Here is a 20,686-nt window from a genome sequence, read left to right on the forward strand (position 1 = left end):
GGAGATTGAGGTTTAATTGAAGTGTACAAATTAATATAAGTTGTGTCAAGAAAAAAATCTGATGAAAATTTATTTTGAAAAAAATACTGATTAAATGGGTCAAAAATACACACACACACGCACACGCACACACACACACACACACACACACACACACACACACACACACACACACACACACCTGTGCTACTCTGCCTCGCGAGCCTCACGGAGCCACTCCGTTGCAGGGGATTCTGGGTCGTCTGCCTCGGCAACCCGGTGGGACTCGTCTTGGCCGTCGGTCCAGTCGCTGCGGTTCGGGCAACGCTGTGGGCGGGGCCACTCTGCACCTTCAGGCCTGCAGACAAGAAGCTCTGTCAAGTCAGAACCAGTCAGTGTCTTTACTTTCCTCCCTGTGTATCTGTAATCAGATTACATGTGCCTGCACACACAGAAAAACAGGTGACCACCTCCACCATCACCATCAGCCAACCTGCTGTCTTTTGTTTTCAAGAGGATTCAAAGTTTGAGGGTTTAAAAGTTCCTGAAACGTCTAGTTCAACTCAAAGCAACAAGATCCTCATGTTATTACCACACATTCATATTAATGGAATAATCAAACAGTTGGTGTTCCGCAGGGAAGGATTTTGGGACCCTCACAGTTTCTCTGTATTCAGGCCACTGGCTGTGGAGCTAATTGCTCTGCTGGGGGGTAAAAAGATTCCTTAACTTGTATCTTCATGTCACGTTGGCCTGTTGGGTTCAGATAAAGTCCAGGTCAGATTTCTGCAGGAGGATCTAGTGTGAAATGGAGTCTGGTCCAGGGTTCATTTAAATGAGTTGTTCCGAGACCGGAAAGAATCTCAGGAGGAGAAGTGAGACGCTCCATCCAGAAACTGCTGCCGAAGATGATCACACACCTGAAACCGTCCGGACCTGCAGAGGCTGAGCTCTGCTCCTCGTGGCCGCGGGCCTTGGACCTGTGGTGTCACCGGGGGGGCCGGGGGGCCGCACCGCGACCGCGCTGCCGGCAGGATGAGCTCCTCTGCTTGGCCGCTCGTCTGGTTTGGTTGCCGCCGGCAGAGCTCCTGGCAAGAAATATAAAATAAAAGGTTTGAGACTTGGTTCTATGAGGAAAACACCTCCTCAGGTTGAATTTGTCCGCGAGATTAAATCCAGAGTCGACGAGCTGATTTCCAAGCTTGTAATTCAGTAAACCAGCCTGGCTCCGCTTGGCTTGATATATGGTGTGCAGTTCTTTTAAGCTCTCTGGCGCCACCCACTGGCGGCCTGCCATACACCATGAGAATTGATGCTTTAAAACAGATCTGAACTTGACCAAATCAATAAAACAAATAGAACGACAAAGAGCTTCAACCTGATGGGATCATTTTATGTTCAATCAATCTAAATAAATAATTTAAGGTCATCTTTCAATTTTTTTAACCTCTTCAAAAACTACCTGGACAAAAGATCAGTAAGATGCATGAAAGAGAAAAATCGACCGAAGCTAACATGATAACCAGTTCGTCACAATCTTCAGTCCTGTAATACCGAGTCATACCAGCAGGTGGTGCAGGGAGTCAGTCTGTCTGTTCTCAGTCCAAAAACACACGAAGCGGTCGATGCTCCGACCCCCCTGCTCTGACCCCCCTGTGGTCCCCCGCTCCGACTGCAAGAACCGCATGGACTCACTGCTGCCACTCACTGCACACTAGTGGTACTACACACGTTCTGTCACTTATCTACCTTTGATTCTGTTGAGCTACAGCAGAAATTTCAGAACAGGTTTGGGCAGCTGAAAGGGAAAAATTATGACATTTAAAATAAATAGGCGTAAATTAAAGACAGATAACAGAGTATATATCTGGCTTAATAAATTCATCTGTCTTATCAATTAAATGTAATCTAATATTAAGACATGAGCTTTCACAGGGAGACTGGTTGTCCTGTCGTCACACCGCGGTGCTAAACGCTGCATCAGCGATCTCTAACGTATAAATCACATGACCGTGTGCGGTGACGGCTGGTTTTTTGATTCCAACGCACAGTGAGCTTGACATTTAAGAACAAACAAAAAGTGGAGAAACACTTCAGTTACTCAGTTCAAGGAGAAAAAAAGTAAAACATGTTTCGTTTGATGCTCATAATAATGTTTGGCCACCAGGCGGCGCCACCACGGCGCACAGAGAGTCTGTGTGGAGATTCCTGGCCACATGTGACCTTTGACCTCCACATTCCCAGAATGCAGAGGTGATAACTGTGTGCAAGAGAGGAAAAGCACACACACACACACACACACACACACACACACACACACACACACACACACACACACACACACACACACACACACACACACACACACACACACACACACACACACACACACACACACACACACACACACACACACACACACACACACACACACACACACACACACACACACACACACACACACACACACACACACACACCATTGGCCGTGGTTCCATTGTTCTCGTTGCTTCCCAGTGACGATGCGCTGAGGCTTGTAGGTAAACCTTTGACAGGAAGTTTGGAGGCAGTGGGCGGGGCAAGTCGCCCTGACGACCCTGACGCTGGCTGCTGATTGGCTGCAGCTTTGAGGAGGGGCCGAGGTTTGGGGATACCTACAACACAAGAGGAAAACACACAAACGTGTCACTGAACATGAGAACACAAGTTCAGACGAGGCTGCTGCAGGAGTAATCTGATTACTGAATTCATATGTCACAGACGAATGTCATGTGAAGAAATGACCACGCCTGCGTGCACGCACACGTGGGTGTGTGTGTGTGTGCGTGCGTCAGATTCCGAGAAGATGAGTATGTAACCCTGTCGTTTGTGTCAAACACAACAAACTCATTTCTGTGGAGTGAATCATGAATTCTTCACAAAGACCGAGCAGAGCGGAATCCCCAAGAGCCACGACACCGGCCACAGCTTCACACCAGAGTGTGTGTGTGTGTGTGTGTGTGTGTGTGACAGAGGAGGATGAAGGAACAAAACATTGAATTAGCTCTGCTTGACTCCACAGAAGAATCTTCAGCTGCAGTTCGGTTGAAGACCAAAGAAAAGTTCAGAAAATCAGTAGGCGTAAGCATTTCATTCAGAAAGTGGATCCATCCCAGTCAGAGTTAAAGAACCTGTAACAGAGCTGAGGACAGATCTGAGGGGGTTTCATTGTTCCTCCCTTAGACTCTTTAGAATCTGTGAGGCTGCGTCTGAAAACACGGCGACTCCATGTTCACATTTCCTCCGTGAGCTCCGACTCGTTACCCACAGACCTGCTGTGTGTCTTTGAGCTCCATTTTTCAGCCGTAAACATTCATAATTATTAGTTATTTGTAGCTTTGTTACCGTCACACCGCCTGTTTACAACCTTCATTAGAGTTTAATTCACTCTCTACGAACACGGGAGAGAAAACACAAAGAACTGGAACCAGGAGAGAAAAAAAACCTGTGACATTACCTCATATTCACACACACACACACACACACACACACACACACACACACACACACACACACACACACACACACACACACACACACACAAGGAAACATCTGGCTTCACTCTGGAGCAGCTGCTGTGTCGCGCTAATTGATCAGAGTTTCATGATTCCGATTCTATTTTCAATTCTGCTTGAGGATTTGGTTCTTTATAGACTCATTGTGAATAGAATAGAATAGAATAGAATAGAATAGAATAGATCTTTATTGTCACTGTAGCAATGGTAAACAGTGTTAACAGCAGTGAAATGTTGGGACAGCAACCTCAGTGACGTCAGTAAAAACCAACAAAAGACAGCAGAGGTCAAATATAAATATTAAAATACTAAAATATGTAGAACATATTTGCAAAGGGAAGTATTTACAAAGTAGTGCAGAAGGAGCGTAGCAGGAACCTTCAGTATTAGCGGAGGACGTGCTCACGCTGCTGCCGGTTCACTTTCACTCTGGAGCAAATCCAACATGTCACATTCATTCAAAGTTGTGCAGCTGATTGTGATTCACGACGGCTCAGTTAGTAGAGCGTCGTCTCCCAACCAGAAGCATGCAGGTTCGATTCCCACCTCCACACTGAACCCCAGACTGCTCCCAGTGGAGTGACAGCGACTTGCATGGCCGCAGCCTCCATTGGTGTGTGAATGAATGGGTGAATGTGATTAACGATGCAAAACGCTCACGCAGTTGAAAATCTCCACAGCAGTAAAGTTAATTTAACATTTGCTGGTTGGGGAGTCTAACCCCAACGTTTGTGATTGGCTGAGAGGGACCAATCAGACACCAGCAGCTCAAAAAGTGACAGAACTACAAAACTGAGGACACACACACACACTCACACTCAAAGGTTCCATTGATGAAATCTCAAAGGTCATCAGTTTGTCCCCAAGTGTCAGAAAATGACACAGACGAGCTTTTGTCCATCAGAATGTGACCTGAGACGCACACGCTCGCGCACACATAAAAAGGAGGGAAACAAAGAGAACATGACAACATGTCAATGTTCTCAGCAGCTCCGTTTCCTCCCATCAACAAGCAGCCAAAATTCTCCAATCACAGTTTCTGCTTCTGGTTTCTTTTAAACTCTCAGAGCTCTGATGAAAACGTTCACCATGGAAACCACGTTCTACTCAAGTATTTCTTCTGGTACCATCTTACTCCTGCCTCTCCGTCACCGCTTAACGTCTGTCTGTGTGTGTGGTGTTGGTATGTGGAAGGCATTTTACCTCTGCACCGTCAGTCTGCAGCAGTGTGTGTGTGTGTGTGTGTGTGTGTGTGTGTGTGTGTGTGTGTGTGTGTGTGTGTGTGTGTGTGTGTGTGTGTGTGTGTGTGTGTGTGTGTGTACATGTCAGCCTTCATGCAGTCACACACTCGTCTCGTGTTCACGTGGACTCACCCTGACTTGGCCGAGCTCTGCTCAGAGTTCCCTCGTTGGGGCTCGGCTGCAGACCTCCAGCCCCGGAGCCTAGAGCAGTACGAGGAGGAGGAGGAGGCGGAGGAGGAGGTGGAGCCGCCCTGGTGGCCCCTCGGACCCCCGGCCGGCTGGCGGGTCCCAACTTGGAAGAAACTTTCTGCAGGAAGAGCTGATGTTTAGTGACAGCGTCCCAGCTGAGGGGCCCCAGTTCAGAGCTGTGCACTGACACCATGGTGTCAGCCATTCCTGCTCAGAGGAGTCCCAAATGTGGAGGTGAGGGAGGAGCAGAGGGGAGGAGAGCAAGGGAGGGAGGAGGAGGAAATGGGAGTGTGCTACAGCTTCGGGAGGTTGGAAGAAGGAAAAAAAAAAGTTTCTATTGTGTCGTACATTTCCCTCTTGGGACTCCTGCCTCTGCCAGGCCAATTACCCCCCCACCACACACACACACACACACACACACACACACACACACACACACACACACACACACACACACACACACACACACACACACACACACACACACACACACACACACACACACACACACACACACACACACACACACACACACACACACACACACACACACACACACACACACACACACACACACACACACACCTCCTCCCCCCTCAGCTCTATAAACAGCAGTACACATGGAGCGAGTTAGTGAACGAGGGTCTGGCGTCTGTCTGTGTCTCTTTAAAGAAGAAAAAGTCTTTTGCAAAACTTTGTAGCAACGAGGAACGTGAGCAGGAACGTTACCGATGACATCACATTAACGCGCCACAAAACCTGGGACGTAAACAAAACCTGGGACGTAAACAAAACCTGGTAGATTATTGAAAACAAAAGCAAAGATAAAACATGTTTAACTGCTGTTTTAATCTCAAAATCTAGTTTTTAGCTTCAAGTCTCTCTTTCTGTTGAACCCTTGAACTTTGTCGGCACACTGCATTTTTGTATAATTATTAATATTTGCTGCTTGAATGAATGTAACTATCCACCGCAAACCTGCTGCCACAGTCTGCCGCTAACAGCAGAGACACAAGGCTGCATCAGTCTCCCAGACCTGGATTCAGACTCGGACCCGGACTGGGACTCAGACACAGACTGGGACTGGGACTCAGACACAGACTGGGACTCAGACACAGACTGGGACTCAGACACAGACTGGGACTCTGGGAGTGGTGCGTCTCTGGTATGTGTTGTTGAAGCTCCTCTGATCCTGCCCCAGGTTTGAAACCTGCCCCGACCTATTCCCCTGCCCCGGGGGCTTCAGATGACATGGAGGAGGTTCACTGGTTTGATTGCCAAATGGCATCTCTACTGCCACCTAATGCACAGGAGTGTCATTACTTAGATTCCTGATTAGATCACTGGGTACGTCCGAATTGTCCCTCCTATCTCCACATCTATGGACTTTACCTTATCCCCTGGATGACGTCACGGGGTTAAGGAAAGGTGTTAGGAGGCTTCCTAAAGGAGTTAGTGAAAGGTGATCACGTTAGTGTGGCAGTCGGACAGCACTTTCACTTAGTAACGTCATAATAATGCGACGGTGGCGCAAGTTTGTGACGTCTGCCGTGGTGGGGAAAGAACTACAACTTTCAAAAATGGACTACAAAAAGTGCATTTGGGTTTTATATGATTTAAAGTTGTTCAAGGCAGATTATTGCTTTGGTAACTTACATGATCTGCTCCCTTTTTCCGACATTCTGAGTTTCCCAGAGCGCTCGGATGAGAGAGTAACTTTAAATGTCGCCGCAAGGAATTGTGGGGCAGCATGAGCTCTCCTCCTTTGCGAAAGGAAGCATCAGTGGTTCCTAAGCTAAAGGAGGTTCTAAAGGAAGCAACGAGCCTCCTTTGTGGTGGTACTACATTGTAATGGAAAACGACCAAGGCTGAGTCGAGAAGAGTCAAGGCAAGTTGAGTCGAGTAGGGCCAAGTAGGGCCGAGGAGGAGTAAGTGGAAAAGAGCCTATAGTGAATCATCAGGAGCCACAATGTCACTGAACACAGGGTCCAGCCCTCCACTCACCCTGTTGGGACTCGCTGGTTGACTCGCTGGTTTCTCTGGTGCAGCCTCGTTCTTCTGGTCCAAACAATCCTCCACATCCTCAGGTGTTACTTGTCCACCAGGCAAAGTTTCTACAGCCCTCAGGGAGTTGGTTGAAGCCTGTGGAGCCCCCCGGTGGTTGGTCTGGAGGTTGCGGCTTTTCGCTTTGATGGGTCTGAGCACAGCCACAACTCTGATGGGACCCGTGGAGTTGTGCCTCCAGCCTCCATCACCGAGCAGCTCCTCCCTGAGAACCGCTCTCCTCACACCAGCAGCAACTTTATTCTGGAGAGACGGAAGCACAGTAATGCAACAGCAGGGGGCAGCACTGATCCAAGGTCTGAAGTTTAACTGTGGTCAAACAACAAGAACTCATGAAAATGTTCTCGAAACGTTAATCACACATGATTTTCAGAAGCATTCAAATGGGACCTTTAGTGTGAAAGAGTCATCTCCTGAAGTCACCAGTCCAGGGAGTCACTGATAATGTCGAGTCACTCTGACGTCTAGTCGCTCTACTGCTGCTCTGCTAAACCTGCAGCTCTAGTAAACCTGCTGCTCTGCTCGACCTGCTACTTTGCTAGACCCGTTGCTCTGCTAAACCCGCTGCTGCTCTACTAAACCTGCTGCTCTACTAAACCTGCTGCTCTGCTAAAACTGCTGCTCTGCTAAAACCGCTGTTGCTCTGCTTGAACTGCTACTTTGCTAGACCTGCAGCTCTGCTAAACCTGCTGCTCTACTAAACCTGCTACTCTGCTGAAGTACTAAACGTGCTGCTCTACTAAACGGGCCAGAGGAAGCTCCTCAGTGAGGCGTCGGTACCTGTGTCTGTGTTTTCGGTGTGGACGGGCTGTTGGCCCATGTGGTAACTTTGGCCTTGATTGTTTTGGGATCCACTCTGGAAACTCTGGGCGCCGACGGTCCGACAGCTGATGCAGGCCTTGGCTTGTTAGCAGGGAAGTTAGCAGGTTTGGTTTTGTTGGTGGAGCCACTTCTTCCAGCTGGACAGTGGGACAGGGACACAGCTGGTATCTGGGTGCTCTTCCTCAGGTCCTCAGATCTTGGGGATGCTGTGTAGTCTTCCTCAGGTGGATCCAGCAGGGAGGCAAGCGCCACTCGCTCAGGTCCCTTCGTCTGCAAGTCTGATGTCATGGCGCCATCACTCGCCCGGCGAACCGAGCTCTTGACACTGCGTCTTCGAATACTCGTATCAGAGCTCACAGACAGAAACAAAGCCTCCTCCTCATCATCATCTTCATCCGCCAGGATTTCTGTTGCGTCAGAGTCCGGTGTGGAGGAACCATGTCTCCCCCTGCTACTTACATCATCACTGTTGCCATGGTGACTGTGACTCGGGGACAGCTCCAGTGTGAGATGCTTGTTCCAGGTGTCCTGCTGGAACTCACCGCTGCTGGCGTCCATGTACACCGACGCAGAGTCGTCGTTGGACTCGGGCGGCTCCCTGGCGGTGAGCACATGTCCCGCTGAGGCATCGTGGTCCACATGCTTGTCCTCCCACTTTGTGACAATGCCCGTCATCAGGGTGACCTCCAACATGTCGTAGTCCAGCGGGCTGTCGGTGCGGCCGCCGCTGAGGCTGCTTAAACTGCGCAGCGACTCCGGGGACGACTCGCAGAGGCAGGAGGACGAAGACGAGGAGGACGAAGAGGAGATGGGGAAGGCATTCCCATTGTGATCTCCGGCACTGCAAAGAGGGAGCTTCATGGTGGAGCCGCTGTGCCCGCCGACTCTCTGAGCATGCTCAGAAACACTCATTTCTGCGTCTGACGGCTCAAGTTTTCCTTCTCACCCGTTCTACTTCCTGTTGTTGCACTTGGCGTCGTCTCTACTCAAATATCTGACGGAAGCTCCAATCCATTCTCCAAGACTCACATCCAGACTCAGATCCTCTCATCAGACTCAATCAACTCGTCAACACACTCCCTGACTTCGCCTCCTGTTTCCAGGGCATCTCTGACCTGCAGGGACAAACACAGATTCAATATTAAAGTAACATGTTACAGTGACAGTAGAAACCATTATAGAGCTGCTGTCTCTCTTTGTCTGGCTCACTGAACCCACCGTTACCTTTAGCATTAGCCAGAGCTGCACTTCAGTAAATATGCATCACTTTGAATAATTAGTATTATTACAAAAACTCCAATGCATATCAAGTTTAAATGCCTGCTGAAGAAGGAGGAGGTGCTGCCCTCTGCTGGCTGCAGCCATCACTGCATCCTGAGGAGTGGCAGGTGGAGGAGGAAGAGGAGAGAAAGGAGGAAGAAGAGACTCGTGTTACCTCACAAAATGAGAGTGAGTACCAGCAGCTAGACTCACAAATTCCAACAGTGTGTGCGTGTCAGAGACAAAAGAGGTTCAGCTAAATAAAGACGATCAGAACCAGGGCAGTCTCCTCCAATAATGACAGCAGGGCCTGTGGGCCACACACAGTGGAGGAGACCTGACACACACACACACACACACACACACACACACACACACACACACACACACACACACACACACACACACACACACACACACACACACACACACACACACACACACACACACACACACACACACACACACACACACACACACACACACACACACACACACACACACACACACACACACACACACACACACACACACACACACACACACACACTAGAAATCAGGCACCACGTTCCTCTGTACTCTCTTCTATCTGATACCTCCAATCTACCTTCCATAATATATGATCTGGTAACCAGAGCCTGTCTGTTTCACACACACGCAGCTCTGTGAGTGTGTGTGTGTGTGTGTGTGTGTGTGTGTGTGTGTGTGTGTGTGTGTGTGTGTGTGTGTGTGTGTGTGTGTGTGTGTGTGTGTGTGTGTGCATTAACATGAGAATAGAGACATCTGCTCTCCATCCTGTGAAGCTGCAGGTTCTGAGCTCAGCTGCTTTTATTAAAAATGTACGAGGCCTCAGTCTGAGTGTCCTGCTGTTTCACCTGTCTGCAGCCACACACTCCTTCATGAAAAGGGCAGGAGAGACATCAGACGTTCAGCTCCTCGTGATTGACAGATCTACTGAACCTGCTGCTGGGAGTCGTAGCAGCTAAGAGACTGAGAGTCAGTCTGTCTGGCCTCCACCACATTTCTCCTCAGATGAAATCCACTAAACAAACTCCTGATCTGTCTCATTGGAGAATTATCTCAAATAAGTTCAAGTGATCATTATACTTTGGAAAGTCATGCAGGCCCAGAGTGGACCGGTTCTGGTCCACGGACCTCAGGTTGGACTTCGTTGGCTGTTTACACTGCAAACCTTCATCAGCTGGTCACAACAATGAGCATCAAAGAAGAAAACTGGTGATTTATTCTGCAGAAAAAAACTGGAAACAGGCTTCAGTGTTTTGTAGCTGCATGAGATCAAGAGCAGGTCAACCTCTGATCATGTAGAGTGGACGTGGAGCGACCTGACAATGTGGAAGAACTACATTAACTGAAGGTTTTCAATGAAAGTAACTGCAGTACCTGCTGTCCACTGGAAAAGGTCACAACCAGAACTCAACATCAGTTTGCAACGATGTGATTTCCAGATGTCCCTGAATGCCTCATGTGCCCAACGTGAAGCGAAGTACTCATACTTAGAAAAAGCTTCCTGATACCACCCGGCGAGGATTACGTTGCATCATGCGTCAGCAACGTCGCCCGCGGGAACGCAAGAGAGCGAGAGCGATTGTCGGCAGTTTGGAGATTCATTAATATTAATGAGAATAACAAACTTAAACGGTAAACTCTGATCTGCTAAAATATCAAGAGGAGGAGAAAGATAGTTTGTACATCACCGGTAACTTCATCAGCAGAAACATTTGGACCAGAAGAGTTAGCTCGATGTTGTTCAGTCGTTTAACTGTTCAGCATGCAGCTCCAAGCTGTGCTACATGCTACATGCTAAAGCGTTTCAGGCTCACACACCAGCGATGCTACATGCTACATGCGAAACATGACTAGAGTGACTGAAACTCTCATTAACAGCGAGCTGGCGCGTGTGTGTTTGTGTGATGGCCACAGCGAGCTGACACAGGCGGTCAGTATACGGTCTATCAGGCTACAGCATGTCAGTCTACAGTCGGTCAGTCACCAGTCCCTCAGGCGACAGTCGATCAGTCACCAGTCCCTCAGGCGACAGTCACCAGTCCCTCAGGCTACAGTCGGTCAGTCTACAGTCCCTCAGTCTACAGCCGGTCAGTCTATGGTCGGTCAGTCTACAGATGGACAGTCTACAGTCCCTCAGTCTACGGTCCCCCATCCACAGCAGGTCAGGCTACAGCAGGTCAGTCTACAGTCTCTTGGTCTACAACAGGTCAGTCTTCGGTCTCCATACTGTAGACTGAAGCTGGTGAAGGTGACGTAGTGTACAGCAGCACAGGGCCTCACATTTAATTTGTATGGAGTATCAATTAAGCTTTATACTACTCGAACTTATACGTACTAGTATCGATACTCAATATCGGCAAGTAGCTGACCATTAGTGCTCGTCTTGTACTTTAAAAAAGTGATATCGGTGTGTTCCTAAAAGTGTCAGCACTCATTCAGGAGTAGAAACATGCTGAAATCTGCAGGAATGTGGGAGGAGCTGAACACGCCCAGGTGAGCCGCCCCGTTCCGTCTCTCAGGTGTGTGGAGTCGCCGCTGCTCGGAGGAGGTTTCTCTGCTCACTACAACCACCAGTAATTGATGGTGCGTTATTATGAGGAACTAGGAAGTGGGAACGATCCCATTTGAGCAGGACAAATACTTCTGAGCGTCTAACTGGGAACTTCCTACAAGGGGAAGTGGAAAGTCTTTGAGGAGCTGACGCTGCACTAAACAAACCAAACTCATCACAGATGAAGCCACAGCAGATTGGAGTTACAACAACAGAAAGAAAACTACAGCGTTAATAGTCCAACGCCACATTTGTTTGCAGAACCACGTTAGCATCACGAGCATGATAGCCGTTAGCTCACATCGATGCTAACGAAGTAGTTTTATCACTGTGTGAAACACTGAGCAGGGAGCGTCTCCATGGTAACAGACGCTGATCTCCCTTGAGCTCCTTCATTGACGCTTTGGATGGGAAGTTTTCTTACAGTTACAGTTACCTGGGAACGTCGCAAAATCGAATGGTTTGGTCCTTGGATGATAACGACGTCCACACACACACACACACACACACACACACACACACACACACACACACACACACACACACACACACACACACACACACACACACACACACACACACACACACACACACACACACACACACACACACACACACACACACACACACACACCAAGCTGTTAGATAGCAAGAGCAGAATGGAGTTGCTGTATAGATTTCCATTGTTCATAGATTCATTATTTTCCACTGTTCCACGGCGCCACTCAGTCACTGTCAACCCTTCAGCACTGAAGATCAACCTTCTTCCCTCAGCCTGTTGTTACATCATCCACTCCTGCACACTTCTGAAGGACAGGAGAGGCGCTTGTTTTGTTCATGGTCATGATCCTCTGCGTGCGTGCGTGCACACACACACACACACAGGCAAGGTGATTCCCTCACATGACATTCGTCTGTAACATATGAATTCAGTAATCCGATTACTCCTGCAGCAGCCTCGTTTGAACTTGTGTTCTAATGTTCAGTGACACGTTTGTGTGTTTTCCTTTCCTAAATGTTTGCATTTTTCAGCTTCATTCATTGTACATCAGGTTACAGCCAAGACTGGACCACTGCAGTCACAGGTACTCAGTGACACACACACACACACACACACACACACACACACACACACACACACACACACACACACACACACACACACACACACACACACACACACACACACAATATTGGAAGTGGTTACCATAGATACAACAGGCTGCTTAGTCACTCAACAAGAATGAGGGAGTGTGTGTGTATATGAAGTCGCAGCAGGAAAACGTGACACTGCAGCAGTGCTGACAAAGTGTGTGTGTGTGTGTGTGTGTGTGTGTGTGTGTGTGTGTGTGTGTGTGTGTACCACCGAGTACCTCAGTAAGGAGGCAGAAGATGATTGTTCAGCTTGACTTTGTATTCAAACATTAGGACGCTAGCATGCTGCTAACATGATGCTAACAGTGCTAACACGATGCTAATGTGTTGCTAACATAGTGCTGAAATTGTGCGGACATGGTTCTGACATGATGCTAATGTGGTGCTAACATGGAGTACTACGCCACAGCGTGGAGCACGACCACGCTTCCCGATGTGGACGTTCATAACGTTTGATACTTCATCTCCTTTTAACCCTTTATCGGGCAAGTGACCGTTTTGTGTCGGACGAGACAAACATTTGTGTTTTTAAAGTGGAATAAAATAACTGGAGACGTCAATGTGAGAATTGAGTTTTCTGTTCATTGACAGTGAAGTTTGTGTCATAGTGACTTCACTGAACAACTTTGTCTTCTGGATGAATAAAATAAAGTCCTGCAGGCGGCAGAGCCAGAAATCATTATCTTTACATAAAGAGAAATCTAACATCATCTTATCAAATAAAACCACTTTCACTGCCACAACCAACATCAGAAAGTTGTTAGTCTTGTTTAGAGGATAAATAGTAAAACTATAATCAGATTTGATCCACTTCAATAAGATAATACCTTGGCTATGTGACACGATTGTCTGGACTCAAACACTCTCAATCCACTGAAGTTGTGTGATGAACATGTTTCACTTTCACTCCATCATTTGTCTTCATGTAAACACAGCTGGAGAGCAGCGCCACACACTCACATGGGATATCAGCAAATATGAGGCAGTGAAATGCCAATATGATCCTGTAGAGTATTGCAGTAAATGATCCAACATGGCAGCAGTGTAATGCACTGGTAGTGGAAGACTAGAGCGAAGGAGAAAACTTCTCTCAGGCTTTAACCAGCTGACTGAGGAGATTCTATTACAAGCAATCATCTGCACCCAGCATCTGGAAGCCATCAGTCCAAAGTACCAGTCTGAACCCCGAACATCTCCATCACACCGGGTCACCAGCAGAAGACAAAGACGAGAGGAGACTGATGAGAAAATCCTTGAAGGAAATTTAGATTAACGGCAGACTCACATCCACATTCAATGATTAACTTGCTTTGCATCAGTTGACAACTCAAAGTGCACCGATGGTTTACTCCACACACACACACACACACACACACACACACACACACACACACACACACACACACACACACACACACACACACACACACACACACACACACACACACACACACACACACACACACACACACACACACACACACACACACACACACACACACACACACACACACACACACACACACACACACACACACACACACAAACTTACTTGGAGCTGCACTGCAGCAACAACGAAGAAAAAAACATCCAGAGCAAAATAAGAAAAAAATCCTACGAGCCTCTTCAGCTCCCCGTCGCTGGTCTTCACCCTGACGCACACTCCAGCATGTCCTCACACATCGTCACACATGATCCTACCACCGCTGTGTGCGAGTGTGATCGCACAGGCGAGAAGAGACGACGCAGGCAGTGACGGTGGTCGAGGGGAGGGGAGGAGACCGAGGGAGATACACCTCCCATTTTTGGTTCTGAAACACTGCTGCAGTAACAGTGTGTGTGTGTGTGTGTGTGTGTGTCTGGTACTTCAATAAGGCATGACATTCCTCAACTCTCTCTCACATACACACTTTATATCCTCCCACTCAAGACCTTCCGGGAGGTGTGTGTGTGTGCGTGTGTGTGTTTACACTGTGTGCCTGCCAGGTAACTTAACCCCGACCAGGGTCAGCTTCCACAAACCAGCAGCAAGAGGAGGAAGAGGAGGAGGTGCAGGTTCTGACCGGTCCAGCTGCTGCTGGATTGGATGTTGCTAAGCAACAGTGGGCCTCCTCCTTGAGGTTTGAGTTTGTTCCAGGTCTCTGTTGAGAGTTCGCAAATGTGCAAGATTCCAAAGGTGAGATTAAGAAAGGAGAAGTAATAAGAGAGAATGTTTACGTGAACTGGTAGGAACTAACTGGTGAGTGGTTTGCCAAGGGAGGCTTGAGTTTCTGTTCCCACTGGACGACAGAAGATGGCGTCAATATGTAGTGAGAGTGAGGTTTCTAAAGGGGGAGGGGACTGCAGCCCTGCCTCTCTGGAAAAGGGGGAGGGGACTGCTTACCCGCCTCTCTCTAGAAAGGGAGAGGGGACTGCAGCCCTGCCTCTCTCTGGAAAAGGGGGAGGGGACTGGAGCCCCGCCTCTCTCTAGAAAGGGGGAGGGGACTGCAGCCCCACCTCTCTGTAAAGGGGGAGGGGACTGCTGCCCCACCTCTCTGGTAAAAGGGGAGGGGACTGCAGCCCCACCTCTCTGTAAAGGGGGAGGGGACTGCTGCCCCACCTCTCTGGTAAAAGGGGAGGGGACTGCAGCCCCACCTCTCTGTAAAGGGGAGGGGACTGCAGCCCCACCTCTCTGTAAAGGGGGAGGGGACTGCTGCCCCGCCTCTCTGTAAAGGGGGAGAGGACTGCTGCCCCGCCTCTCTCTGGTAAAAGGGGAGGGGATTGCAGCCCCGCCTCTCTATGGAAAAAGGGGAGGGGACTGTTGCCCCGCCTCTCTGTAAAGGGGGAGGGGACTGCAGCCCCGCCTCTCTGTAAAGGGGGAGGGGACTGCAGCCCCGCCTCCAAAGTGTCTGCATCCAATCAGTGTGGCACTTCCTGGCTCATTGGTATCTTGAAATTGGATGAAGGATCTTCGTGGTCCCAAACTGACGGTATGGTCAGTGGTGGTGGGAAACAAAGATCTGGAGATTAAGATTAAAATCCCTCAATGCTTGTTTTAATATATATCTTTCATTTCTTTCAATTCTTTGTAAAGCACTGTGAATTGCCCTGTGTTAGAATGGTGCTATATAAATACATTTGTCTTGCCTTGTCACTGCCTGCAGGAGTGTGAGAGGAAGCAGATTAAAGGTTTGGGACTGAAGAAGAAAAGTTATTGAAAAGTGACCTGTGCAATCTGATGAGGAGGAGGAGGACAAGGAGGAAGAGTCCATCATGGTTTTCTGAATGAGGAGCTGCAGTTGCTTTGTTCAAAACTAGTGAGAAACTGCACTAGAACCAACTGAAAACTGCTGTAGACACCAGTTAAACCAGTTTAAACCATTTCAAATGTGTTTAAACACGTTTCAGGTGTTTAAAGTTGACTGAGTGGTGAAAGTGTCACATTCGCAGTAACTAAATCTGTAAACTGTTCATGATAAAGAAACAGGTAAATATACAAGCCGAGGCTCACACAGCAACATATTTTTAATTGATAAGAAAAAAAATCAGTCAGCTGAACTCCAAACTAATGAACGTGACTACTGTTCAGTACAGTATAGTACTGTTCAGTACTGCAGTTCCATCCTGACACCCTGAAGCTAAGCTGGAGTCTGAGGTGAGCTGACCCAACAAGGCTGACTGAACAATCCATTCAGCAGCGAGACGTCGTGTCACAGAGAGTCAGAGACGCCACATCTCATTTACCCTCCTACTGGAACTCTCCCTCCATCCCTCCATCCCTTCATCAAAACCCCCTGGTCTCTCCTCTGCCCCACTTTTCATTCATTCTCCTTATTCAAGATAATAAAACTAAACACTGGATTCCAACATGACACATTTTTTAAATCTGACTGCAACTAAACTCTACTGTGCAGTTGTGACCACTAGGTGGCGTGTCCACGGTTTATCTTCTTGCATGAACTGCCGTCATGTTATATTGAGACTTTTCACATTCCCACTAAAGAACTGGCAATACAACGTCTCAAATTACGTTTTCATGTTGAACATGGTTGTTTTATATCAAGTTTGTTGTCACTTTCGATGTGAAATACCAAAATGTGTCACGTAGTTCTTTAAGATTTGACCTGATAGGAATTCTCATGTTAGCATGTCAAGTTATATTTGGTAATATTCAAAGTTTTCAAATAAGTTGACACAGAATTGGTCTGAACCGGTCAGACGACAGAATCCCCAGGTTTTACTGAGCTGAATTAAACTTTATCAAAAAGGAATCGATCGTCAGACAGACGGTCCTGATATCGGTCATTCAGCACATGACACAATGTGACTCCAGCACGTTTTTATCAGACTGAAACTCCTGAACCTCAAAATACCGGATTAACTTTTCACTTCAAAATAAACAACAGCGATCACAAGTTAAAGCTTGTGAGGCTCTCAAACTTTAAGCTTTAGACGCATGTGAAGGATCAGAGAACACACACACACACACACACACACACACACACACACACACACACACACACACACACACACACACACACACACACACACACACACACACACACACACACACAAAGTGGTCAGATTAAAAGTACACAAACATGGCAGCTGGTAGAAATCAGAACATTGGCAAGAGTCTGACAGGAATATTTGCTAAAAGTTTTTAAAAGAAAATCCAAACTGACTCACTGCTGCCACCTGATGCACAGGAGTGGAATTACTCACATTATCCTGAGAGAACAACCAGCATCTACAAGACAATGTCACAAATGAGAGGCGTTTAATGGCGGCCGGAGCCACCGAAAATGCAACTTTTTGAAAACACTTCAGCTCCATCAATGTGGAAACGTGAAACAAAGCAACTTTTCTGAAACACTGCTACTGCGCATCCACACCACGACCTGTAACTAGTTCTGCACATGCTCAGTAGAGCCAATCAGAACCATGTTTCCTCCGTGGTGTCATGACTCCGAGTCAATATTCTCCTTGTCTTGGTACTTTTATTTTGACAGTCACCGTAATAACTAGAATGTCCATGTTCTCGCAGTGTTAATGTTTAGAGCACATTGTCTCTGCTGTGTGTGTGTGTGTGTGTGTGTGTGTGTGTGTGTGTGCTTTCAGTACTAAAACTAACAACAGCACCAACTAGTGGACATCGTTTTCAAAGCGTTGCCGTGTGAACAGAAAACCTTTCTAAGATGAAAAAGTAAAAACTTGGTGTTTTCACTTAAAACGTAGTTGTGTAAACGAGGCATAATGAGAAGACACACACACACACACACACACACACACACACACACACACACACACACACACACACACACACACACACACACACACACACACACACACACACACACACACACACACACACACACAGGGTGGTGCAGAGCCTGACATCGGCCACAGAGAGCAGCATCACCCTGAGCAGTTTGCATTTAATCCTGAGGAAGCCTGCAGGACCTGCAGAGGACGTTATATAATAGTGCTGCAACAGCACTAATGTCCAGCGCGCGCGCGCGCGCACACACACACACACACACACACACACACACACACACACACACACACACACACACACACACACACACACACACACACACACACTCTGCAGCTCCAAGAGAAGTTACACACTGCCACAAGCAATAAGCATGGACAATACCACAAAAGATCTATTATCGCCATCAAGAGTTTTTATGGCTGCATTTTGACCAAAAGTACCTGAAATTCTCTGACGGGAAATATAAAGCACATTCCCAAACAAGATAAATCCAATAAATGACAATAAATGACATCAATCTGGAAACAGTCGGGTGAATTAACATCCACAAAACAAGGCAGAAAAGATAACTCATCTGTAGTTTTGTCTAACGACAAGAAACTAAAAACCATCTTCCATTCAGTCACTAAAATAAAGCTGCAGCCAACTGCAAAAGAAGTGAGCTCATTTTGTCACAACAAAGCCTCAACAAGAACATAAAAGTAATATTAATATTCTAGATACTGACTTATTTCTGTTACCTGTGCCGAGTCTGTCCACACACACAAACACACGTGGGTGAGAGAGGCGCATTAATCCTCACACTTCAGCCTACTCACAGGTCCACGGACTATTTGTGCAGGCGGAGGAGAACATTATGTAAAGATTAATAAATAAATAAATACATGAGTGTTATTTGTGCTCTTACTGACTCTACACTAATAGAATAGAGAGGTTAAATGTGAATATTATTGTTGTACACAACATGCAACATAATTTGGTTGTAGCGCCATCTGGTGCGTGAAGCACGTCACACGCATAAATCTCATGAAACTTCAAAAATAAAACAAGGATTGAAATGAAAATAAAATTATGAAAATGAGACGTCGTAGTATCAAAAAACGATGCATACATTTACAATAGGGCATGGACAGTCAAACACGTCATAACTTATCAAACATTAAGAGTTTTTATTGTATTTATGTGAGACTTAAAACGTGTGTAATGGTTTAAGAAAAGACTGATATATTTTTGAAATATTAATGAAACATTCAAAAACTTGTGGAGCATTGAACAAGATTGAAAATATATAAACTATTGAGAATTATGTGACAGTTTAAAAGACGAACAGAAAATGTACCAACGCGTATAAATAAGTTCTAAAACGTCTCAGTGTCTCTTTTATTCTGAAGGTTTGTTGATTGTCTCATTTTTTGCGGGTCACAAACCTGGATTTTTCTCTCCTGGAAGAGGCTCAGCAGATCTTTTCATGTGTGACAGCGCCACCCGGAGGTCGGAGCAGAACACACAGCTTAACTGATTAAAGTTGACATTCTGTCCCCTTCATTTCTCTGCAGTTTATTAGTGTTTCGTTACGTGTGTTAATAAATGTGTTTTTCTTTGGGTTTACTTCGTATCTCTGTTTTTCTCATTTCCCATTTCCCAGGCCTTTATTCCAAATATCGCTGCGATTTAGTTGTGTTTCCCACTTCCCTTTGTGGTAGTGTTACATAATTTGCAGTTACATTATTAGACTTCTAGTTTTAAAATGTTCCTTTTTTAGTTGAAACGTTGCGCCTCGTGGTTTTAATCCACGTGCTTGAGGTCACTGTGGTGATTTTACGTCCATGTTTTACCTTTTGGTTCTGCAGATCTCATGAAGCACAGTGACAATACCTGCATGAGTTCATCTAGTGAAGGAAAAATAACATATAGAAACATAAACACCGAAACGTGTCAGGAGATACTCGGATACATATTCATCAAGATGACAAAGACAGAGGGCGACGCAGGCTGCGCACGCGCAGTCGCGTGTATTCTCATTGGCGCGTACGAGCACGCGCTTGGAGGGAGACGCGCAAACAAATGATCAAGACTGAAACAATTATACACCGGATATTTGGTGGTTGTCTTCAAAGTAAAACAATGGTCCGACTTGCGTTGATGGCAAAGGTTTTTATTTTTCAGATTTAAATCAAGTGTATAGCAATAGCAGCATGCATGTTAGAAATAAGCTGACGATAACTTTTATATAGGGTTATTCATACATTTTCATTACTTGATTTATTTCTGTGTAATAAACACAAACTAGAATCATAAGATGAGCGTGTAATAGTTATGACAGCTACAGACTTCACATAGACTTGTCAAGTGTTTTAATTAAAAAGCATCTTTCTTACAGAAGAAGTATTCAGCTTCTTTTAATACCGCCCATAGATCTGTCAACCAAGAAGAAAACGTGAAAAATATCTCAGGACTAAACTAAGTAAAAGAAATAACTTGAACTAAAACGAGATAAGGAAGATAAACTGACAAGTTGAAATCACCTCTAATCTCTGTTATGGGAGTTATTCCATAAAGAATATGCAGGATTACAAATGTTGGC

At 46.6% G+C, this 20,686-nt stretch overlaps 1 protein-coding gene across 1 annotated transcript in view; it reads right to left on the reverse strand.

The window, feature by feature from the left end:
- LOC308109925 (uncharacterized protein) overlaps window positions 1-14,556 on the reverse strand; it is a 34,100-nt gene extending 19,544 nt beyond the window's left edge. The window contains exons 1-7 of the mRNA XM_080463796.1: window positions 14,395-14,556; window positions 7,808-8,964; window positions 6,968-7,270; window positions 4,907-5,081; window positions 2,460-2,633; window positions 900-1,067; window positions 182-337 (exon numbers count right to left, since the gene is read on the reverse strand). Of these exons, the coding sequence (XP_080319922.1) occupies window positions 182-337; window positions 900-1,067; window positions 2,460-2,633; window positions 4,907-5,081; window positions 6,968-7,270; window positions 7,808-8,761 (1,930 nt within the window). The 5' untranslated portion in view covers window positions 8,762-8,964; window positions 14,395-14,556. The remainder of the gene's footprint in view (window positions 1-181; window positions 338-899; window positions 1,068-2,459; window positions 2,634-4,906; window positions 5,082-6,967; window positions 7,271-7,807; window positions 8,965-14,394) is intronic.
- Between the last annotated feature and the right edge of the window lie 6,130 nt (window positions 14,557-20,686).

Source organism: Lipophrys pholis (assembly GCF_963383615.2).
Source record: "Lipophrys pholis genome assembly, chromosome: 5".
NCBI lineage: Eukaryota > Metazoa > Chordata > Actinopteri > Blenniiformes > Blenniidae > Lipophrys > Lipophrys pholis.